Here is a 24,034-nt window from a genome sequence, read left to right as displayed (position 1 = left end):
AGGGATGTTCCTAGCCCACTGCATTACTCTGTTAGTTTTTCCTCTATTGATGCGTGTTCGTTAGACTCCAGAATCCGTTCTTGACATTGGAAATCCTATGTAAGTGCCCAGTGTTACTTGTTTTTTTTCCAGCAATATTTAAAGTTAACTTGCAAAGAAGAAATTGGTTTTTGCTCCTAATGACGTATAAACAATGAACATTTTATTATTTTTTAAAAGGGAAGGGCATGAGCAGGGCACAGGAGAGTGAGAACTAGAAATTCAGATCTCCTTTACCCTGGAAGTCTCAGGTGACTGAAGGGCTAGTAAAATTAACCTCACAAAAGAATGAAAGCTGAGCAACTAAGGACAGGAAGTTTTAGACAGACACTTCATTTTTGCTGCAGCCTAAGAATCCAGTTATGTCTGCTTGGTCACCAATGACAGAGAACCTGTGAATTTTGCCATATATATGGACCCTGATGCTGTGCATTGTGAGTTGGCTTTGCTCTAGTCCTGTTTCCAAAAGGTGACCATAGTATGAAATTTTTTTTTTACCATCAGTGTGCCATGAATGATGTATAATTGTGTTGACAAAACTGTCTCCACACCGATGCCCCATTGAACTCATGATTAATACACACACTGGAGAAAGTTTTGTAAAAGATTCAGCGTGACTTGAGGTAAGGTGAGTTCACAAATACACTTGGCACTACACTAGGTAACTCGGAAGGGTGGAAGACCATGAGTGTCGAGGAAGCCCTCCTGCTCTAGGCCCGGATAAACCAAGGCCCCTTTGCTCCTTGAACCCTCTGTGATCCTGCATAACACTGAGGAAGCTAGCACACAAACAGACAGGTTTGCACACGACTCGTCAGCCAAGGCCAGCTTCGGCCTGGGAAACAGATAGATATGGCAGAAATGTTTAGCAAAAACCAGTAACAAATAGAACCAAGTAAGGCAAGGCTCGGGCAATGCTATTGAGGAAAAACACAACTGGCTGCTTTGGCTGATTGGCTACGGTATTGTATGGGGCAACAGGTAATTGGTTGCATAAGCTTGTGTAGTGAAGTAGGCAAAGGTATAAAATGTATACTGGAATCTGCATGCGCGGCTGCAGGATTTGAGACAGCTCAGTCTCCCTGCGCCCTATTTGGAGCTCCAAATAAATCTCTCTGCTTCTCCACCCCGTTGTGGTCATTCGTGCGACGCACACCGGGCAACGAACCCAGCTGTTGCTTGCCTTGGGCACTCTGTGCCAGCAACACCTCTACTCAGACACTCTACAGATCCCCCACCCCAGCAAAACCAGGCTCCTATTTGTGAGGTTACAAAAAGCACCCGTTAAATGAATAGCGAAGCAGAAGGGCACCCAAACAAGCACAGGTGTCCTGGGACACTTGGGGGGAGGGATAGCTCAGTGGTTTGAGCATTGGCCTTCTAAACCCAGGGTTGTGAGTTCAATCCTTGAGGGGGCCATTTAGGGATGGGGCAAAAATTGGGGATTGGTCCTGCTTTGAGCAGGGGGTTGGACTAGATGACCTCCTGAAGTCCCTTCCAGCCCTGATAGTCTATGATTCTATGCACCTTTGCAGCAGCCTTAGCCTTGGCTGGCAATCCTGTCAGAGGATCCCACTGCTCCCTCCAGCTGAGCCCTGGCCTCACCAAAACCATCTTCCACTCCTACCTCCCCTCCCCTCCTCCTCGCTCCATCCACCCTTCAGCCCACGCTTTCCATCCACGCCCTTCTTTGCGATTACCGCCCCTCCCCCATAGCCGCCTTCCTCCCTCCCTCCCCCGCCCATCGCCGAGTCACGTGGTGTGGCGTCGCCACCGCGAAGCTGCGCTGCGGGCACTGGCCCGCCCAGGCTGCCGTCGTGCTTGGTGGGCGGGGCTGACGGAAGCCGGCCCGGGTAGAGGGCAGCTAGGGCCTGCGTGTAGCAAGGCAGCTGCGGGGCCGGGCCCGTGTCTCTCTCTCCGCCCGCCCCTCTCCGCATCAATGGCGGCGGCGATGATGGCGGCGGCGGAGCAGGAGGCCTCGAAGGGCGGCGGCGGCGGCGGCGGCGGGCGGAACCGGGGTGGGGTGCAGCGGGTGGAGGGGAAGCTCCGCGCCAGCGTGGAGAAGGGCGAATACTACGAGGCGCACCAGATGTACCGGACCCTCTTCTTCAGGTACAGCCCGGCCCGGCAACCCTCCCCCCGGCCCGTTCCAGAGCCTTCCGACCGCACACTACCCTGCTGCCCGCGCGCCCCGCCAGGCTGTTGGACGCGCGGCCTGCCCGTCTCTCCTACTCGCCAGCTGATTGGGCGAGAGCGGGGAGGTGCTCACCGTGAGGGGTAGCGTGAAGTGCATAGGGGAGGCGGAATTGAGGGGAAGGGGGTTGCGGGAGGGGTGAGAATAATTCCCTCGACCCGCCGCCCTAGTTCGTCCTTCCGCCTCGGGAGGTGGGGGGTGGGCTGGAGTCTGGCTGGGGGGAGTGGGGGTAATGAAGGGGGGCTGGAGTCTGGCTGGCGCGGGGTGGGGAGGGGCTCTTGGCTGGCGGGGTAGGTTTGAGCATTGGGCCTGGTAAACCCAGGGTGGGTGAGTTCAATCCTTGAAGGGGCCATGTAGGGATCTGGGGCAAAAATTGGGGATTGATCCTGGTTTGAGCAGGGGGTTGGACTAGATGACCTCCTGAGGCCCCTTCCAACCCTGAAGTGGGGCTGGAGTCTGGCTTGCGGGGGAGAGGGACTCTCGGCTGGCGGGGGAGGGGGCAATGAAGGGGGGTGTTATAGTGCCCCGAGACTCCCCGGGCAGCAAGTCTGGAGACTGGCCCCCCATCTCTAACCTACTCTGGGTTGGGGCCACCCATTGATTGGTGGGGTCTTGTAGTTAATGATCATGGGCTACCCTCCACCCCGAAGTGATTGGCCTGGGAGGTAAGGCAGCTCCTGGCCTAGCTCTTCACCACCACTCAGCTGTGGCGTGATGGGCGCTTGACCTCTTGTGGAAGGTCCACACAGACCTGTAAATCATGGGCCCCTCGCCTCCCATATGTAAAAATAGTCCCATTATTTAACTTCTCTTCTTTTTGTACTCTACTGCTTTGCTAGGCTGTCATCACACTCATCTAGAAAGTCCCACATGATTTCAACAACAATTAGGCCCAAAAGCAGATGCAGCTTGGTTTTTCATTCTCTCTTCCTTTTCTGGCTGTTTGGCACTGCTCATAGACTTGCCTTGGAACAAGCAGGATTGGAGAAAAAGATTCCTTACTCATTTCTTCTTACCCCTGTTGTGCCAATTTGCTCCAGCATCTTGGCATCCTAAGGCCAGTCCTGTTGGTAGGGGTCTCTTTTCTAACCAACAGAAAGAGAGGTAATGATCAAGGTAGTGTTGCACCTTTTTCTATTGAGATGCATAAATGGGTTAGTTACATTGTACCCCATCCACCTTCTTAGCTGCTGTCATTCCTTTTTAGGGATGTTTAAACTTAAACAAAAGGATGAGGTCTCATTTTAAGATGGATCAAAGAATGTGAGTTCATGAGGGGCGGTTTCTTGTCAGTTATTTAAAGGTTAAATATATTAAAACAAGCTGCTGAAGGACTTAATTAACATTTGCTAAAGGACTTTGAGATCCCCAGATGGAAGATAGACTAGTAGTACAGTGTGTTAATATTATTAGTGTGATTGAATGAGTAGTTCTGCAGTAAACCTCATGATGGGTAAAAGTTAGCACCTGGTGGTAACTTAGGATATTCCTAGCACCTGTAAACTCTTCTTTTACTCTGAATTTTTTTCCTTTTAATTGTCATTCATATGTAAAAGTACACTGCAAATTTCTTCAAACCTGTCATAAAATTACAGTTTGAATTTAAAAAACAAAACAAACATTGATCAATATTTTAATTAAAATACACAATGGAATCCCCCATTTTAAGAGTAAAATGATTTAAAATGTGCCTTAAAATGAATCCACAGTGAGGGTCTCTCTCCAAATGGGTGGCTTGGCAGGTTGGCTTTTAATCGCAGATCAGATGTAATTCTGGCTTTTGGATGTCCTGATTCTAGTGTCATTGACAGATTATCAAACAGAACTTGATTTGAAGACTCTTCAGAAAAAACATTGATTTCTTACCATGTTTAGTCAATTTGGAAATTTTTTTAAAAAGGCAGGTATTACAGCACAACTCTACGTTTTGTGCCTTGTCGATTAATGAGTAATGTAACAGGTCTGCTTCATGGTACAGTATTTGTTCTGTGGTATTACTGCTTTGAGTACATGGCTGCTGTAATCTTGAATTGTCATCTACTGGGTAAGACTTTATTATTAAGCACTCTTTTGCATTTAATATTAGTCTGAGTGACTAAATAGTACTCAGATGTTTAAGGGTAACAATACATCTCCAAATACTTCTGCTGACATCATTTATGTCAGCAGAAGTCTATCTTTAATTTTGTTGCAGAAAAGTTTAGATTGTGACATTGTTTTTCTTTCTTACACAACTTGTAACAAGCACTCTTTTCTTTCATAGTAATTTAAAGTGCAGTAACTTGCATCCTGGCTCGAACCCATTGAATTAATTTAACATGGGTAGATCAGGCATAACACAAGAACAAGGAGGCATTCAGTGAAATAAAAAGTGGTAAATTCAAAAATAATAAAAAGGAAATACTTTTTCATAATAAGTCATAATTAAACTGGACCTTGCCACAGGAAGTCATTGAGGCCAAGAATTTATCAATATTCAGAAAGGGGTACCACTTAGGAATAACAAGAATATCTAGAGCTGTTATAGTTAGTGCTAATAAATTTTGGAAGAGATACTAAACTTTATGGTTTAAACCATTCCCTAATAGAGATTAGGATGAGACCTAATTAGGGTGGACAAATTATCCATTTCTCCCTGCTTCAGGGTTTTTACACCTTCCTCTGAAGCATCCGATACTTGCCACTGTTGAAGACAGGATAGATGGAGCTCGGGTCTAATCCAGTGTGGCAATTCTTATGTTCCTATGAATGTACATACTTGGGTCTCATTATTAATGTACAGGTTTCAGAGTAGCAGCTGTGTTAGTCTGTATTCGCAAAAAGAAAAGGAGTACTTGTGGCACCTTAGAGACTAACCAATTTATTTGAGCATAAGCTTTTGTGAGCTACAGCTCACTTCATCGGATGCATTATTAATGTAGGTACTGACTGGTTCAAACACATCTAGGTTTCTGACTCTTGAAATTTCAAGTCAGACTTCCAGGTTTAACTTCAAGGTGATAGTCAAATTGGCTTACATTTTATTAGTTCTCGTGGACACTTTGTTTAATCTGAGTAAACCATCATGGTCTCATTTACAGAAATGTTTCCATCCATTTCTACATTTCCCTGCTCCCACTCCACTGTAATCTATAATAATGGGGAATCTTATAAAAGATAAAGAACAAGAAGCATTATCAATTTAATTCATTAATTGACATGGCAGATACAGTGCTTAGTTTCCTGTGTTGCTTTCTTAATAACTACAGTTGTGATCTGGAGACTGACTATACAGTATCATGAAGTGAGAAATTCTATTTTTGAAAGATTTGAAGGCTTAATTTGTCTTTAGCTTTTGTAATGTGCTCATTTCACATCTGAATAAACCTGCACGTAGAATTCCACTATGTAACTGTGCAAATACGCACCACTTATATTTTGATAAGCGTAATGCAGTACATTAGTTATGTCAACACAACTATTTTTTAAACAATTTTCATTTTAAAATGGTATTATTTTGTTTGTCCTATCTTCAAAAGAAGGAATTTAACTGAGCTTTTGGCAGGCACAGAATCCCTAATACCTTCCATTTATAGTTATATGCTTTAATGATAATTAAAATAGACTTGTAAGATGCTGCTTTAAATAAATAAAATTGCTACAAGCTTAAGTGGTTATATTTTTCACACCTAATCATAGGTGTCTTCCTGATTTTTTTGGTACTTTACTCCCCAGGCAGTGACCTTGAAAGGCAATGCTTTGGGGGCAGTGGAATAGGAAGCAAGGAACTGAGAAAGAATCTTGTATTGTTGAACTGTCAATATTAATGGGTCTCTAGAGTTCACTTAGCAGGAAGGTGGTGTTACAGTGCAGTTTGCTTGTAGGAGGAGGAACAGAGATACTCCTATTGGAAACAGGTATTTTTGTCCTGTCTGGTCAGAGGGAACATTTTACAGTAGGTTTAAGAAATAGCAATCTGGAGGGATAGCTCAGTGGTTTGAGCATTGGCCTGCTAAACCCATGGTTGAGAGTTCAATCCTTGAGGGGCCATTTAGGGATCTGGGACAAAAATGGGAGATTGGTCCTGCTTTGAGCAGGGGGTTGGACTAGATGACCTCCTGAGGTCCCTTCCAATCCTAATATTCTATGATATTAAAAACAAACAGCCATTATTCAAAATATGAATAGCCAGGATTACAAAATCCTCACTTACATACCTATTCATCTATTCAGTAAACCAATCTCTGCTATACGGTAGAGTCCACAAAAAGTCTCTGTAGCAGCAGTCAGATGAAGGTAATCTTTTAGTAAAAAAAACAAAAACACATAAACAAACCAAGGACCAAAATAATTTGGAAGGCATAGTATGATCAAATAAAAGTGAAATCACTGGAGCATACAGTATATTAAAATTCTGTAAGTATTGACATTTAAGCATGGTCAGCCTCAGAAATTTAGCTGAGAGCACAAAATCTCTGATCTCTTATTTATCTGTCTGGCTGAAAGATTAGTGGGAATCCAGGAAGGTCAACTTTGGCCTTGTCTACACTGGACAAGTTTCTGCACATAAAGCAGCTTTCTGCGGTGTAACTCCTGATGTGTCCACACTGCCAAGCTACTTAGTGCGCAGGAACTGCGCAGTTGCAGTGCTGTTAAAAAACCATCCCAACAAGAGGCGTACAGCTTTCTGCGCCAAGGCTACAGCGCCGCGGTCCCAGTGTAGACACTCTGGTCAATTACAGTGATTGGCCTCCGGGAGGTGTCCCACAATGCGTGTTTTGCCACTTTGGTCATCGGTTTGAACTCCGTTGCCCTGCCCTCAGGTGACCAACCATGAGCCCCACCCCTTAAATTCCTTTGGAATTTTGAAAGTCCCCTTCCTGTTTACTCACTTACGCATGCAGTGGTCTCAGCACATCTTTCTGGGTGACCATGCCTGCTCCACGCACCAGGCGATCCCCCACTTGGAGCAATGCCGAGCTGCTGGACCTCAGCAGCATTTGGGGAGAGGAGGCTGTCCACTCCCAGCTGTGCTCCAGCCATAGGAATTATGAAACCTATGGACAGATTTCACAATGCATGACAAAAAGGGGCTATGACCGGGACACACTGCAGTGCAGGGTCAAAGTGAAAGAGCTGCGGAACGCCTACCACAAGGCACGGGAGGCAAACTGCTTCTCCAGTGCTGTGACCACAAGCTCCCGGCTCTACAAAGAGCTGGGTGCAATACTCGGTGGCAACCCCACCTCCCCTGCGAAGGCCACTGTGGATGCTTCGGTGGCTCGCATGTCAGTCGAGAGTGGACCGAGCCAGGAGGAGGAAATCTTGGACAAGGATGTGGAGGGGGACCCAGAGGCAGAGGACAACTCAGAGGTTAGAGATGCATGCAGCTAGGAGCTCTTCTCTACCCTGGAGGAGGCTAGCCAGTCACAGCTGTCAGAGCTTGGCGAAGATCAGACAGGAGAGGAGGTCTCTGGTAAGTGGCTTTGATTTTGGGAACCGCTGAAGCGAGTTGGTGGGGTTAGGAGGGTTGCAGAAAGTGGACTTGTCTGTATGATGTGCATACCACCACATGCCTATTCTGAGCGGCGGAACATGGTGTTGATTGACTCCCTCACTTCGCAGGAATTTGCCTCAGAGATCTCCACAAAACTCTCATGGAGATACTGGGCAATCCGCGTTTACAGGTTCTTTGGCAGAGCTGCTTTGTTTCTTGCCCCATTAAGGGTAACTTTCCTGCACCCCTCTGCTGTCACTGCAGTAGCATTGCTGCACACAGGTGAGCCACATTAGGGTCAGGGTGGAAGCCGCAGTCATGGAGAAGACCCTCCCTTGATTCCCTGCTCACTGTCAGCAGCAAGATATCTTCCATAATAAACGCAGCCTGGGGAAAATGTGGGGACAGTAATGATCATAAGGCCCGCTCCTTCCCCTCCCCCCCCCAGTGCTGCCTCTCCCCCAAAAGCCACATGTCCAATGTCCAGTCCTGGAACATTGATTTTCCCCTGCTGTTACTCACCATTTTTGGGGTCTTGTGGCTCATGTGTGCTTGCCTGGAGTCAGCCTGTTAGTGACAGGTATGTGAATAGTGGCTGTGTTTTAAATCACTGAATCGGTGGTCTGTATGTTGCAAACAATACTGCTTCTGTAAAATGTTGTATTTTGGCTTCAAAGATATGACCTTGGGAGCCCAGCCTCCCATCTGAAAGGCTGCACAGAATTAGGAAGAGGCCACAATAACTAAAGAGGACTTTCTGCGTGATGTCATGATGCACTCCGCGGCTGAAAAACAAGAATTGAAGGAGTGGCAGGATAGCGAGAAGAGGGAATGAAAGGAGAATGTGGTGCACCAGAACAAAGCCACAGAGCGGCTCTTAAACGTTATGGAACACCAAGCGGACACGCTCCAGGAGCTACTAGCACTGCAAACCAAGCAGCTCTGCACCCGCCCTCCCCTGCAGCCACTGTCACAAAACTTTCCCATGTGCCCCCCAGACACCACCAACACACTCTTATCAACCTCCTGGCTCTAGTCTGTACCCACTGTATTCCACTCCAGCCCTGAGGACTTCCAGTACCTGCTGCACTCAACACCTGTCCCTCTGCAGTTTAGCCCTGCTGACGTACGGTACCCGCTGCATTGTACTCCAAAGGAGAAGGTTGCATATGATACCTGGACATACACAAATCTTTAACCGTCCTAGGACCCCCACCTCCTCTTGGGACCCTCCCTTCCCTCATCCCCCACAGTGTTGATGTTTTCCTTGTTTGTCTCTCTCCTCTGGTTGTTGTTTTTTAATAAAATAATTGTTTTGGATTGAAAGCCATCTTTATTCCCTTCATTGAAAGCAAAACAGAGCCCTGCAAAGCAACAGGCAATTTTCTTAAACCTTTATAGTGCATCGTCTGCACCAATCACATCCTAGCATTACAAGCACTCTGCTCCTGAGCATAGCAACAACGGTTAGTGGATTTCAGCTTCAAATTGCTGCCTCAAGACATTGCTGATCCTTATGGCCCTGTGCTGCGCTCCTCTAACAGCCCTGGTCTCTGACTGTTCAAATTCAGCCTCCTGGTGCTGAGCCTCAGTGGTCCAGCTTTCATCCTTCCCTTCACCAATATTATGGAGCGTACAGCACACAGCTATAAGCATAGGAATATTGTCATTGTCCAGGTCCAGCCTCCCATCTAGGCAGTGCCAGCAGGCCTTTAAACGGCCAAAAGCGCAGTCAACAGTCATTCAGCACTTGCTCAGCCTGTTGTTGAACCGCTCCTTCCTGCTGTCAAGGTTCCCTGTGTATGGCTTCATAAGCCACAGCATTAAGGGGTAGGCAGGGTCTCCCAGGATCACAAGAGGCATTTCAGCTTCCCCTTCTGTGATCTTCTGGTTTGGGAAGAAAGTCCCTGCTTGCAGCTTCCTGAACAGGCCAGTGTTCTGAAAGATGCATGCGTCATGCACCTTTCCGGACCAGCCTGCATTAATGTTCGGGAAATGCCCACAGTGCTCCACAAGCACCTGGAGAACCATAGAGAAATACCCCTTGTGATTAATGTACATAGTGGCTAGGTGGTGTGTTGCCAGAATTGGAATATGCATGCCATCTGTCGCCCCTCCTCAGTCAGCGAAGCCCATTTGTGCAAAGCCATCCACAATGTCACGCACGTTACCCAGAGTCATGGTCTTTAGGAGCAGGATGCGATTAATGGTCCTGAACACTGCCGTCAACACGCGTCCAACGGTGACTTTCCCACTCTGAACTGGTTAATGACTGATCGGTAGCAGTCTTGAGTAGCTAACTTCCCGAGTGCAATTGCCACGGGCTTCTCCAATGACAGGGCAGCTCTCGTGCTTGTGTCCTTACACCGCAGGGCTGGGGTGAGCTCATCACACAGTCCCATGAATGTGGCTTTCCTCATCCAAAGTTCTGCAGCCACTGCTCGTCATCCCAGACGTGCATGACAGTGTGATCCCACCACTCAGTGCTTGTTTCCTGAGCCCAAAAGTGGCGTTCCACTGTGGTCAGCACCTCCGTGAATGCCACAAGCAGTCTCGTGTCGTAGCTACTATGCGTGGCGAGATCAATGTCACACTCCTCTTGCCTTTGTAGTTTAAGGAAGAACTCCACTGCCACTTGTGACGTGTTAGTGAGAGCGAGCAGCATACTGGTCAATAGTGTGGGATCCATTCCTGCAGCCTGAAGAGGCAGAGCGTGCAGTATGCAAACCACTGAAAGCTGGCACCAAATGCAGACAGAAGCACAGGGATTGCTGGGATGCGAAGCAGTGCATCACAGGGCATTGGGACAGGGCCCAGGATGCCCTGCAACCCCCTCTGCCTTACCACAACTCTTAGCAGCTCTTCCTCTTCGGCTGCTGTGTGGGATAGCTGTCCAGAGTGCACTGCTCCGAATACCGCTGCAAGTGCCACAGGTGTGAACATGCTATTGTGCAGGCGGCTGACAGTGTGAACACACAACAGCAGTTTGCCTTCAGCGCTCTCTGAGCAGCACTGTAACTGCTGGCGATATAACTCTGCCGCTGTAGACATACCCTTAGAAAACGTAATCTTGTCTCAAATGTTCTTTTGAGCACCCAAGACTACTTAAACCAATGGCTAATATCCTTCAGGGGTGATTTCACAGTTGACAAGTATTCTAATCTAGAATGAGGCAAAACAGGTTTGTGAATTACAAGACCACAAAAATAATTCCTCATTTCTCTAAGATCCTTTTATCACGTGTAGGAGATAATTCTAAATTAAAAATGCAGTAAGACTATCCAAAACCTTTAGCTTTAGAGAGTGGTGGATGTTGTCCAGGAGATTGTAATGACAGCAGTATGGTGGTAATCACATCGTCTTATGATGGCAATTTTGGAATGAAGGGTGGTAGTTGTTTTTGTCTCACTTTGAGTTTTTAATATTCATTTTTAAATGAAGCTAGAAGCTGAATTGTTGAGCAGTTGGGTTTTGAAATATGAAGTTTCTAAGGCTACGTCTACACTTGCAGATGTAGAGCACTGGGAGTTAAACCAGCCCTTGGAGACAGCAGCAGGGAAAGTGCTGCTGTGTGTTCACACTGTGCTCCTTGTGACTGGAGCATGTCCACTTCCGCAGCTCTTGCAGTGCCACAGAGAGCAGTGCATTGTGGTAGCTATCCCAGTGTGCAAGTGGCTGCAGTGTGGTTTGGAAAGGGTTTGCAATGCGTAATGGGGCAGGCACAGCATCATATGATGCAGGATTCCCAATCCCGTTGTTCCATGAGCATCCTACTAGATTGCTAGCTGCTTTTCAAATGAGGGGGTGGGGAGTGTGACAGGGAGTGTGTTGTGTGTACATGGGGGGAGAGACGGTGTGTTTTGGGGGGCAGAGTGTGTCAGTATGCTATTTTGTAAGTTCAGATAACAGTCGGGGAAGGGGGAAACCCGACATCAGCCCCTCTCTTTCAAACACATGCCTCTGCAGCAGGAGCATTCCACCGTAATGGTTTGCTTTGTGTCCCAGAGCAGATAAGCGTGGGTGTTGTCAGAAACTGAGCTTTGAAAGGGGATGGCTGCAGACATGCAGCCAAGTTCAAAACAATGACCAGAGTGGCCACTTGACTTCAAGGGATTATGGGACGTTTCTGGAGGCCAGTCACAGTGCAGTAATGCAACACATCGTCCACACTGATGCCACGGCGTTTCAGCCAAGGCGCAGAAAACTCTATTCTTCTCATGGAGGTGGATTACCAGGAGCACTCCAGCTGCAGGGTCTAGGCGCTCTAAGTGCCTTGCCAGTGTGGACATCTCAGGAGTTAGGGTTCCCAGGTCTGATTTAATGCACTCCAACTTGCAAGTATAGACAAGATCTAAGACTGTATTTGCTGTCTTTGTAAATAGGTGAAAGTGACTGCTCAGATTCTTTGAAATATTGCGTGGTAACTCTTTCTGATTGCTGTCACCTTTGTAGATACTATCAAAGCTTCGCTAATTTGGCTCTACTAAGGATAATTGCACTTCCCCGTGTCCTCTTGTATAGTAGCCAAAAGTAGTAATGAGGGAGACTAGAAGAGAGTGAGGAGAGACTGGGAAAGAGTTGAGTGGAGATATCTCAGAAGCTGGGAATGAGTGACAGGGGATGGATCACTTGATGATTACCTGTTCTGTTCATTCCCTCTGGGGCATCTGGCACTGGCCACTGTTCGAAGACCAGATACTGGGCTAGATTAACCTTTGGTCTGACCCAGTAGGGCCATTCGTAGGTCTGTGATATGCAAGCTTGTCTTGTAATGGCTCAACTGTATGTTACAGTGCTGGATAGCATTTATACTGAAAGCACTTTAAACTTCCATATATTAATTGATGTAATAGGATATGGTGGAGACATTCATTTATTATTCATGTAATAAGAATAAATGTCTTGTGCACCATACCAGACTTTTGGGTGCTGTCCCACTGTTCCAAGAGAGTAAGAATATTAAGTTTTATATTTAAAAATTTTGTTAGGGCAAAAGTGATAATGTGATGTTCCAAAGGTCCATTATAATTCCTTGTTTTCATATGCTTCTAACTGTTGATCAGTTCTCTCTTTGGGACTAACTTTTGGGCGAGGACCAGGAAAGGGAAATTATTATTTTTTTAATATTTATAATCAGGTCCGTTCATATACTATATGCTTTGTATACAACCAGCTTTATTGTAGTTTTCACTTGTCTATACATTGATTTTTCCAATACAGATATGCATCTTTGAAAATAAATCTTTGTCACCTTGTGCTTCAAGTAATATTAAATTAGTTCCAAATTCAAGTGATTTTGAGTATATGCAGACCTGTCGCTTAATGATACTTTGTCTCAAGAATTTTTTGCTTTGCATTGTTTCTATTTGCAGGTATATGTCCCAAGGCAAACACGTAGAAGCAAGAGAATTGATGTATTCAGGGGCACTGTTGTTCTTCAGTCACAGCCAAGTAAGAAATCCTTTTTTTTTTCCAAATTGTTTGAGGGTTAAATGGTGACTCATTAGTGCTAAAAGTTTTGGGCTAATAAGCAGTCTAGGGCTTGTCTACACTCGGACAATCAGAAAAGACACATCAACTAAGATCGTGAAGCAATACACAGGTTAAAGCACATTAAGCCCTTCTGTGGTATTACTTAGTTCACTTAATCCTTCTTCAAGGATTTGGTTAATTCGTCTTAACTTTCCTGAATGTCCCCATGCAGACAAGTCATTTATTGTGGGAAGTTGCTATGTAGTCTTTTCCCAGTGCACGAGTCCTGTGTCTTTTCTGTGTAGAGATGAATTGCATTACTTGTAGAGACTTTGACATTCATATGTGTCCACACTGCATTTGCAGCCTAAGCCAGTTGTGCTGCATTTTGATGCAGGTTTTTTGTTTACTTTATTAAATTACTACTACTTTTTGTGAGGGTGGAATAGGGTTAATTGTCCCTTTTCCATCTGAACATTTGTCTGCTTTTCACAAAATGCTTTGAACATTTTCTTGATCTTTTTCTAGCAACTAATGATAGCTTTAGCACTAACCATACATTTCTTGGTTTTGTGCACATTTTGTAGCAAAACAGTGCTGCTGATCTGTCCATGCTGGTTCTGGAGTCCTTAGAGAAATCGGATGCAAAAGTAACAGATGAATTACTAGGTGAGATTATCTCATTGTGTTTAGTTTGACAGAATTTCAAGTGTATTTGCACTTCAGAGAAATTTGTGTTATCAGAAATGTAACGTTGTCCTAAACCTTCAGTTCCTTTCATTGTGCCATGAGTTGTGGGCTCCTGTTTTGCTAAGGGGTTAATTTAGTTCCAGAAGTGACACACACACAAAACTGCTGGAAAAATAATGGATTCTCAGTAATTGATGTGGCTCTCAGCATACGGACATACTTTGAGCAAACATCACTATGTTTTGTAGGTGGAGCATGATTTTTGGCATTGTCCTCTCCCCAGCACAGGAGCGACAAGTATTGTCTGCACAGTAATTGACCTCTCCGCCGCTTTGATGGACAGCGGCTTCCTATCCAGTCAGTGTGGTGATGTGTGCATTGCCCGCGGGTCGGCCATTTTGTCAAAGAAACTTTGCTTGTCGGACTGTCTGATTCGGTAAGCGTGCAGTTCATAAAGCCCTTCTTGTGAGCTGCCCAGCTGGAAATCATATGAAGAGTCCCTTCCACATCAACTCCTGTTCTAGGGGCCTGCGGACCAACTGGAGAATGGGATAGGGAATGCACTTGGTTTCCATAGATTCAGTCTGGCATTTCACTCCACAGTCCTCCGACAGCCCTGCTCCTAATTACAGGCTTCCATCCCTGATACTTCTTATGACTGGTGTGCACCTTCCTAACTGAAGCCTTGTCTCCTCACTGGAACTCCCTGACCGCAAAGGAACATCTATCCTAAGCCATGGGACATGGGAAGCTGTTCCTACCTAGTGCCAGTTACTAGGCAGGGTATGGTTTCTGGCACTGCAGCGGAGAGGTCAATTGGATGTTACTGATTTACAGAGCTAAGATTGACTGTTACACATGGAAGTACATTGTTCAGTCACTCATTTAAGAAGAACAAGTAATCTTTCAAGATGTTTTTACAAAGGTTTACTGATAACAGGAGAAACTTTGCTACGTTTCTGGTAATGTTAATTGCATATTTGTATTGCTTCTAGAAAACTTGGCTAAAGTGTTTAGTTTGATGGATCCAAATTCTCCTGAACGAGTAGCTTTTGTGTCCAGAGCACTGAAATGGTCCAGTGGTGGATCAGGGAAACTCGGTCATCCAAAACTACATCAGTTATTAGCCATCACGTTGTGGAAAGGTAGGAACGATTCATTTTGATCATTTTTGTAACACTAATATTTCTAAAATATTTTAAGATAATTATATAAATAACTCATTTTTTCACCCTTAAGAAAATTAAAATATCACTTTGTAAAGATTGGGTTTGTTCTTTTCTTATTGTATAAGTTAAAATTTTGCTTGACAAACCTATTGCAGAGCAGAGCATAGAGTGAGGCTTCCACCTGGTGCTCTAGTAAACCCAGGCTAGTCGCAATGGAGTTTAAGACACCACCATTTAGTAGTAATTTCAGTGTCTGCTATTTAAAAGGGGGAAAAAAAACAATTTCAGAATTTGTGGTTTCATTATGCATGAAATCAAATGTAAAATATGATAAAACAGAGAGGTGCATAAAACTCTTATTTCAGTCATAGATGATGAATGAATTAAGGTGTGTTATATATACAGTACATACGAACGTTAGTTTGAGAATAATTGAACAAAAAGTCACTTTCTCTGGTGTCCCATAGGTCTCTACCAACACCAGTATACTAAGTGAACTTTCTAACGAAACAAAATCAGACCCGCTTTTCTGCAGCTCTGAAGTCCGGTTGTTAGTCAAAAATAGTAAACTTTACCCCTTGGTCAAAAGTTCAGACTGCCTTTGTTTGATGTGCCGTACTATTTCTCAGTGGCGTAATTGTGTGAGTTGTTTGTTGGCATTTGATGGGTATTGCTGTTGTCAGCTGCCGAGTGAGAATATTTCTGAAGCATTAGTGTTGGTTTCTCAATGAGGCTTCAGCAGGAGTGTGGATATGATGGGCAAAGGAAACAGCATGTACTTAAAATTGAGTGTCCTCAGACTAGAGCAGATGACTTGCTATCCGTCCACAGATGAAAGTTTGTATGTTCTCTTAGGTCATATCTTTTGAGACTTTAATTTGAAAAAGGCTGGATTATTAAAACGGGACTTTTGGGTTCAAATTATAATTAATATCATGACTATGATATATCATGGCCATTGGCTAGAATACAGCTTTTCCTGAAATGAAGTTCTGGTAAATCTTTTTATTTTCTATTAACTTTTGCTAAGGTTTAGAAGTAACTTAAGTTTGATAGTGGGAGTGGGTCAGACTAAAATTAGGCAAAACCTCTTCTCCACACAATTCAAGGTAAGGGCATTTGAGTTTAAGGTGAAACGTCTTGCCCCTCATCTCACTACTGGTAATAATACATTTAATATGCTGATGGTCGAGATTGTAATTTGGTGTATTTGAGGAGTAAGACCAATTTAGACAGGAGAAGCAATGTCTGAATACAAACAGTTTTTAAATATTACTGATTCAAAATATATTTAAAATGTATTTGCAAAGACAAATGGCCATTTCCTTGTATTTGTTTCGTATATACCCATGTTTACATAACAGCCCACATGACACATCTGTTTGGAAAAGGAACAAACCTACCAAATGTTTCTGAATTAAGCATAATAAACTGAGTTCTTAACAACTGTTTTCTTTTTGTCTTTCTTCTGTAGAGCAAAACTATTGTGAATCTCGGTATCACTTCTTGCACTCCATGGATGGCGAAGGATGTGCTAATATGCTAGTAGAATATTCATCATCTAGGGGATATCGCAGTGAGGTGGACATGTTTGTAGCTCAGGCAGTCTTACAGTAGGTGTTCAACATTTATTTGTAATAAAAGTGTTTGCTGTGCAAAGTGTTGGCTTAAACTGTTTGCATTCTGGAGTCTGTCCTCAAGTGAAGTAGGATAACTGTGAGTTAAATATATCTTTTTTCAAAAGAAATTGTAAACGTGAATAAAGTTTCTTAGTCTTTTGTATAGTTAATGAGATGGAAAAACTTTTGTATTTTGATTCAAAGATATGTGACCCATTCCCATAATGTATATATTTGTGTTTGTAAAAACAAACAAAAAAAAATCAACACCCCAACAAAAATTGACAGTGAAGATGTGAAATCACACTAACTATTGGGAGAACTAAACTAATCCATCTGAATCGAAGAATAGCAGCCTCATCATTAAAGTAAAAGGTCTCCTTTTAAGAGGATATATTAGTGCCCTTATGTTAAAAATGAATTTGTAATAATTTGTAAGATCCCTTTCTTCTCTTCATAATACCCCCAATGTTGAAATATGTCCTTGTCATTATTATTCATGTGATGGTAGTGCCCAGAGGCCCAGATCATTGTATTGCAAACACAGGAGGCTGATGTGGTCCCTGCCTGGGAGCTAAGAATCTAAGCATTACTCCTTTTGTTCCGTCAAGCACGTTCAATGACAGTGTAGGGTACTTCAATGAGTTGAGTTATTGCCAGTTTCCTAAGCTCATTAAAGTATTTGTTTTATAGGGGGAAGGAGTACATATAATGCAGCTTTACAAACTGATATGTCAAATACTTTGATTTACTAGCCTGGACTGTGTCAATTTTAACTCCGTTTTAACTAACACGCTCTGAAGATGAACAGTTCCCAGGCTGCCTGCCTAACTGCCAGCAAAAATGGCTTCTCTTTCATCTGTCATCTCTAATTTTTTTTATTATAATAAGCCTCTAATATGGCAGGTTGGACAGGTTGCTTTTGTCATGCTGAAACATTTCTCAAACCTAATCTTTCTGCTTTTACTGAAACATTCTCCAACCTGTAAACTGGAGCAGTTCCTTATGGGTTTCCAGTACAGGCAGGGCAATTACATATGTTGAAAAGCATTTATAAAGGTATATTATGCCAAGCAGTATTTATGCAACTAAATCTTTTACTGACCTAGATGTATAGCTAGAATAAATCTTACAACATATGTGGAGTTATCACAAGCTATAATCCTATGCAAAATAGATGTTGTAACTTCTTGGTCAGTAGTGAACAATAATAATGAAATAATAATAATAAAACCTCACCATGTCTAATGGTTCAGGTACAGAGGCTAATACAGAACTGAAAATGAAAACGCTCATTACAGCCTTCTCAATACTTGCTAATATTGGCCACCTGAGCAGAAAGTTGCCAGTATGTGTGTGGGTCTTTTGAAGACTATGACTAGAAATAACTTGGCATTACTCAAGAATCAGATGATCTTGGTCATCAATCAGTTCATTAACTAGCGACAAATTCTGTTTGAGAATCTGACTGTATTTACTTAAGATAGGACTTGCAGACATTTAGACTCAATAAGGACAGAATTTGTTTGAGGTACTAGTACTGAATCACTACCAAGAGTAGAAGAGAAGTTTTATTTGTCATTCAAGATTAACAGATGTACACCAAAAGAGGGGGGTGATTATTTTGGATATCAGGAAGAATGAGGTATGCGCTGAAATTAAAATGTATTTCCACGGGATAAACTTTTGGCCACAGTAAGGACCGCTCCAGTTAACTTGAATTATGCATAAAAAGTAGCATCCATTATAGTTTTTAATTGTGCTTCTGATAGAAGTTGAATAAAGTTGGACAGAATCATGTCTTCCTTTAGATTAACTTTCTCATTAACTATTACTATCTAAAATAAAAGTATAACTCTTATTAATTTGCAAATGCTTCTGGTGTTCTTTAAAGTTGTTTAACAATTTTCTCCGTGGCTGATTTTAAGCAGTTGCTAGAGCTCTTCATTCTCAGTTAATAGAGCTTCTGTTATTAACTCCTCTATTGAGCCTGATGTAGCTTATTTAAGTTACAGTTATTGTAGATCAGTCTGAACATTAGACTTTTTTTTCTTAGTTTAAAAGAAATTCTTGGGAGCTCCCAAATACCATTTTTAACATCTGTTTTACTGCTTCTTCTTTCAGATTTCTCTGCTTAAAAAATAAGACGAGTGCATCAGTGGTTTTTACAACATATACACAGAAACATCCTTCAATAGAAAAGGGGCCTCCATTTGTACAACCGTTGCTAAATTTCATCTGGTTTCTGTTACTGGCTGTCGACGGGTATGACTTATTACTTTGTTTTTAATTAACTTTTTTCATTTTGTGCTAAGATTACATTTTGTGCTTTTGTTTCCTTTCTAGAGGAAAACTAACAGTATTTACAGTATTGTGTGAACAGTATCAGCCTTCACTGAAAAGAGATCCTATGTATAATGAGGTGAGTTGTCAGTAGCTAGTTGTAACACAGTCCAGTAGAATTGATTAAATAATGCCTTTTCAACATAACATACACACGTGCTATATTGTGAAGCCTAATGAAATGCAACAGATGACTTTTTATCAGGGTTTTATCAAATGGGATTGATACTCTGCAAAGTGTTTGTCAGTGGAACAATATGAGGTTTAGAAAATTGCCTTTTGAGAATGCAGTTACGGTAATTTATTAATTTAAAGCACATTGTCTTGATTATTTTTTTCAAAAACATTTGTTTACTCTGCAGATTGGAAAGAGAAGTTGTGTTGCTAGAAAATTATAGGGTTTGACTTCTCTTATCTTAGATACTTTGACATGTATAAACAATTAACATCTGTTTTGTGTGTCATTTCAGTACCTAGATAGAATAGGACAGCTCTTCTTTGGAGTTCCGCCCAAGCAGACATCATCCTATGGAGGATTACTAGGTAATTTATAACAATGAAATGTCTGTGGATACAACGTCAAATCTTTTTGGAAATAGTACCAGTCTACGGACTATTATGCATTGTATTTGGCCTAATTTATTAAATTTTAATTTATGTACAGTGTCTTTGACACAAGTAAACATAGATAAAATTAGTCACCAATATAAAATGAATCAATTATACTTGTAATGGATATAAAGTTTGTAAAATCCTCACTTCAGGTTAAAAAAGGGAAGAAATGGTATAATATCCCTATAAATATTAAATTTGAGATTAAATAGTAAATTGAAAAGTAAACCCTCTTGCTAAAATTTATGCATTGGCTTAACTTGAAGCATGTGAGTATTCTCATTAATTTCAATGGGAATATTCATTTCTTAAAGTTGAGTACATCTGGAAGTATTTGCGGAACTGGGACCTTAGAGAGAAGTCTAATATTTTTCAAAGTAAGTAGCGTTTGTGTAGAAAATGTTTTGTTTATGCATGAGGAATCAATATTGATACAGTTTTTTTCTACAAAAGTCTTATTGGAAGAAGAAATCAAAACATCAGTTACTAAGTACTGTTCACTTTTTTGTTTGTGTTTTTTAAATCCGAACGGAACAAATTGAACCACAATATATTAAAAAAAATCATTGACTACAGTATTTTCCCATGAAGAAATAAGCTCTTCCTCAGAAACTTCTTTGGCTTATAATAAATACCTGTTTAATTCCTTTATCTGGTACCCAAAGTTTAGTAGAAAATATCACTATTGTAGTTGATCCAGTATGTAAACAGGTTTCAAAGTAACAGCCGTGTTAGTCTGTATTAGCAAAAAGAAAAGGAGTACTTTTGGCACCTTAGAGACTAACCAATTTATTTGAGCATGAGCTTTTCATGTAGCTCACGAAAGCTTATGCTCAAATAAATTGGTTAGTCTCCAAGGTGCCATAAGTACTCCTTTTCTTTTTATGTAAACAGGCTTTCAGAAATTTGAATCTGTGAGAGTGAGATGGAGGACATGCGAATGCTATGTTATAAACTACAATGTTGTTTCCCAAGATTCATTCCTGTATTTAAGGCAGATGTTACAGTGTACATCTGTTCTGCCTTTCAGTGCTTCCAGCAACTTTTCCAGGGTTAACGGAGGCAACTTCAGTAAAAGCTGGAACCTAAAAAGCATGTCAATAATCAATCAATCTGATATATGTAAAAACTTTTAATTTCTCAGATGTCTTTTTAGGGCCTGGTCACTAAAGTGCTGATTGTCCTCAAATCCCACTGAAGTTAGAATTGTCCATATTTTACTCCTGACAGAATTCTGCACCCATGAGGGGGTGCAGAATTCATGTGGCCTGCATATTTCTGTGCACCCCTGCACAGAAAAGAAATCTGTGGGGGAACACATCTCTTCCCAGGCGGTGCTTCTGTTCCAGCGTGCCTGGAGCAGCTTCAGAGATGCAAATCACTGTGGGGAGGAGGGGACTTGACATGCTTGCCGACAGGGGAGATGTTGATCGCTGTCAGGGGACGGGGCTGGCCACCAAGTGAGAGAGACTCTGTCCCTCTCTCTTGATACTACCGCTCGAGGGGGATGGAGGAGGGTAGGTCTTTTTGTTATGCAAGAGGAAGGCTCCGTCCCTGAGGCAGAAGTGTAGCAGCCTGCCTGCCTGCCTAGTAAAATGTAACTTCTTCAGAACTGAAAAAATAATTAAATATTAGTATCATGTTACTGAAAATGGTTTGTTTTTATGTTAAAGAAAATAGCTTTTGTAAAAAAACCCACATTTTTTTAATGTTTCTGTTGATGGTTAATTGATCTTCTCTGAGGCAGAAATGTAGCAACCTGTCTGCATAGTAACATTATTAATTATTCTACTGTTAATTATCTGTTCCCATTCTCAGTCAGTTCCTCCAGGAACATAAAAACCTGTAAAAATTATAAGGCCCCTACATTGCCAGAGTGATGTAAAGACAGTAAGGGAATCAGCTAGGAAGATCTATGCGTTTTCTCACTTTTTTCCTGTGCCAAAGTGTCACAGTGGGGTTAGATTTTTACTTACCCATTAAAAAAAAGAAAAAGAAGACTTTTGAGGGCAAAAAAAACTTTTACCAAGCACTCAGTAAAATGTCCGGACAATCAGAACCATGCCCCTTTCCAAAGTACCCAGCTAGGTCCTTTTTATTGATGATAAAATGTTTTTCACATGGTGTTTTTAGAAATTGGCCTTGTTTTTAAAGAATTATTAATTCTGAAGTAAAATTTTCCATATATCTGTAAGTATCTGAATAACTTAAAGCAGGGGTGGCCAGCCTGTGGCTCTTCAGAAGTTCATTTGCGGCTCCTTGTGTAGGCACTGACTCCGGTGCTGGAGCTACAGGCGCCAACTTTCCAGCATGCCGGGGGTGCTCACTGCTCAACCCCTGGCTCTGCCACAGGCCCTGCCCCCACTTCACCCCTTTCCACCCCCTCTCCTAAGCCTGCCATGTCCTTGCTCCCACATCCCCGCCTGAGCCTACTGCATACTACAAAACAGCTGATTGGGACATGCGGGGAGGGAGGGGGAGGCACTGATCAGCGGGGCTGCCAGTGGGCGGGAGGCGCTGGGAGCGGGGTCGGGGGCTGCTGACCTATTACTGTGGTTCTTTGGCAATGTACATTGGTAAATTCTGGCTCCTTCTCAGGCTCAGGTTGGCCACCCCTGACTTAAAGGGACATAAGAAACACTGATTGGGCCTGCAATGTACCCTACTGTGAAACTGCTGTAGTTTGAGGAATACCTTTTAACTTCTCTATTTAGATTTTTAATTATCCACTCCATTACAGTAACAAACTTCAAAATAAATTTACTCCACCAGTTTTCCAAAATTAAAATTTAACTATCCTGTATTTAATTATAGGAAATCTTTTAAACAGTCTGATGGGAGCTGGGGAAGATGATGATGCAGAAGATGGTCAAGAAGATAGCAGTCCTATTGAACTTGATTGAATTTTTTTTCATTAGGAGCTGCATGAATTTGGCAATTTGATAACTCAAAAGACAATTTCAGAATTTGGATCCTGCAATTGTTTCTCAACAACTAAAAGGGCTCCTCTGTTCTGTTAAAGAAGGTTGCTGAAATGTTTTATGATGTTTGGTCTATATTATTTATGTAAAAAGAAATAGCCAATAGAACTGATTGGAATGATCATTATCAGACTTCCAGTATGCTGGCCGATGGCTTTGATTAAGATATATAGTCTTCTGCAGTTTCAAATGCAGTATTCCCTTTTTCACAATAACACAAAATAAAGCATAAACATTTGTTTGGTGCTTTACATTTTTAAACCAGTTTTGTTTTAGTTTATTATGAAAAATGCTTGACCTTTGCTGTCACAAAGGAATGTCTTGAAAGGCAGGATAAATAGTTGTATAGCTTATCTATAAACCCAGTGCCAAAAGTATTTCAAGACAACCCAGAGAGGGTCTAATTAAAGGTGCACATTCAGGAAACTTCAAAACCACACACGCATCCCTGAAATTCATTCCTGTCACAGCAATTAGTATAATTTGCACCATCCAGAACAATTCTGTGTATCTAAAATCAGTCTCCAAATTACACCATTCTTATACAGATGTTCCTTTAAAGTAGTTGCTCACCTCTCCTCTGATAAGAATGGATCATTTGAATGTAGATGATTGGCTGCTAATTAGACCAGACTTTCTTAGCCTTGTTGTTTTATACATAGATATTCAGCAGCTAAAAAACCTCCTCCAACACACACTTTTTTTTCTTTTAGAATGGAGTCTTTTAGGTTTAGGTCTGTAATAGTGCGTAAAGGTGACAGTTTGAGGTTTTGTTTTAGTAACCAAACAAAACCACTACATTTGTTTGCTATAAGCAGCACATGGAAAAAATCTTTGCAACACAATTCTATTTACAGAAAAGGGATACTGCAAAACTATCAGTTCTTTAAGATACAATATTTATTTTTATTGGGTGGTTGATTCATTTAACACTTTATGTAAAAAAAAAAAAAAAACCACAAACTGCATTAGGCATAATAATTCTCGTCTCCTTTCAATGCAGTGCACCACGTGATAGCTGTATGATTAAAAGATGAAATCGGGGAAACACTTTATTTTTTCACATCTAAAATAAAAGGCTTAGATTAATACACAGTGATCATGCATGGGGGGAATAATACATTTTTATTTACTGTAAAAAAAAAAAAAGAATTTAAAGGAGGACTTTGTGTTAATTGTTGAGTATTAAATAAATACTTTATACTGGGATCTGCTGCACTGTTGCTTTTTGCCAGTTTCACAATTGGAGGTCTCATATTTTTAAGGCATTTTCCCCTGACATAACCATTGATTATGCAGTTCTCATCTTAGGCTATGGATAACTTCTGCAGTTCTGACTTGCTTCATACTTCCAGAAGTTAATAGCTGTTCATTAAAACTAGTTCTGGGATATGGTTGCTACAAGTACAGACTGACAGAGTTCCTCAAACTGAGTCAGG

The 24,034-nt window shown here is 42.1% G+C and overlaps 1 protein-coding gene across 1 annotated transcript; it reads left to right on the top strand.

The window, feature by feature from the left end:
- Positions 1-1,845: 1,845 nt before the first annotated feature.
- Positions 1,846-23,804, top strand: GET4 (guided entry of tail-anchored proteins factor 4). The gene is made up of 9 exons (XM_048866839.2): positions 1,846-2,151; positions 13,082-13,160; positions 13,769-13,850; positions 14,867-15,016; positions 16,515-16,653; positions 18,784-18,924; positions 19,006-19,081; positions 19,473-19,545; positions 22,429-23,804. The coding sequence occupies exons 1-9, from the start codon at positions 1,979-1,981 to the stop codon at positions 22,515-22,517; spliced, it is 1,002 nt and encodes a 333-aa protein (XP_048722796.2). The 5' UTR covers positions 1,846-1,978; the 3' UTR covers positions 22,518-23,804.
- The last annotated feature ends 230 nt before the right edge of the window (positions 23,805-24,034 follow it).

The sequence above is a fragment of the Caretta caretta genome, chromosome 10 (genome assembly GCF_965140235.1).
Source record: "Caretta caretta isolate rCarCar2 chromosome 10, rCarCar1.hap1, whole genome shotgun sequence".
In the NCBI taxonomy this organism is placed as follows: domain Eukaryota; kingdom Metazoa; phylum Chordata; order Testudines; family Cheloniidae; genus Caretta; species Caretta caretta.
The sequence above is the reverse complement of the archived record's forward strand: the minus strand, read 5'-3'. Positions and strand labels throughout refer to the sequence as shown.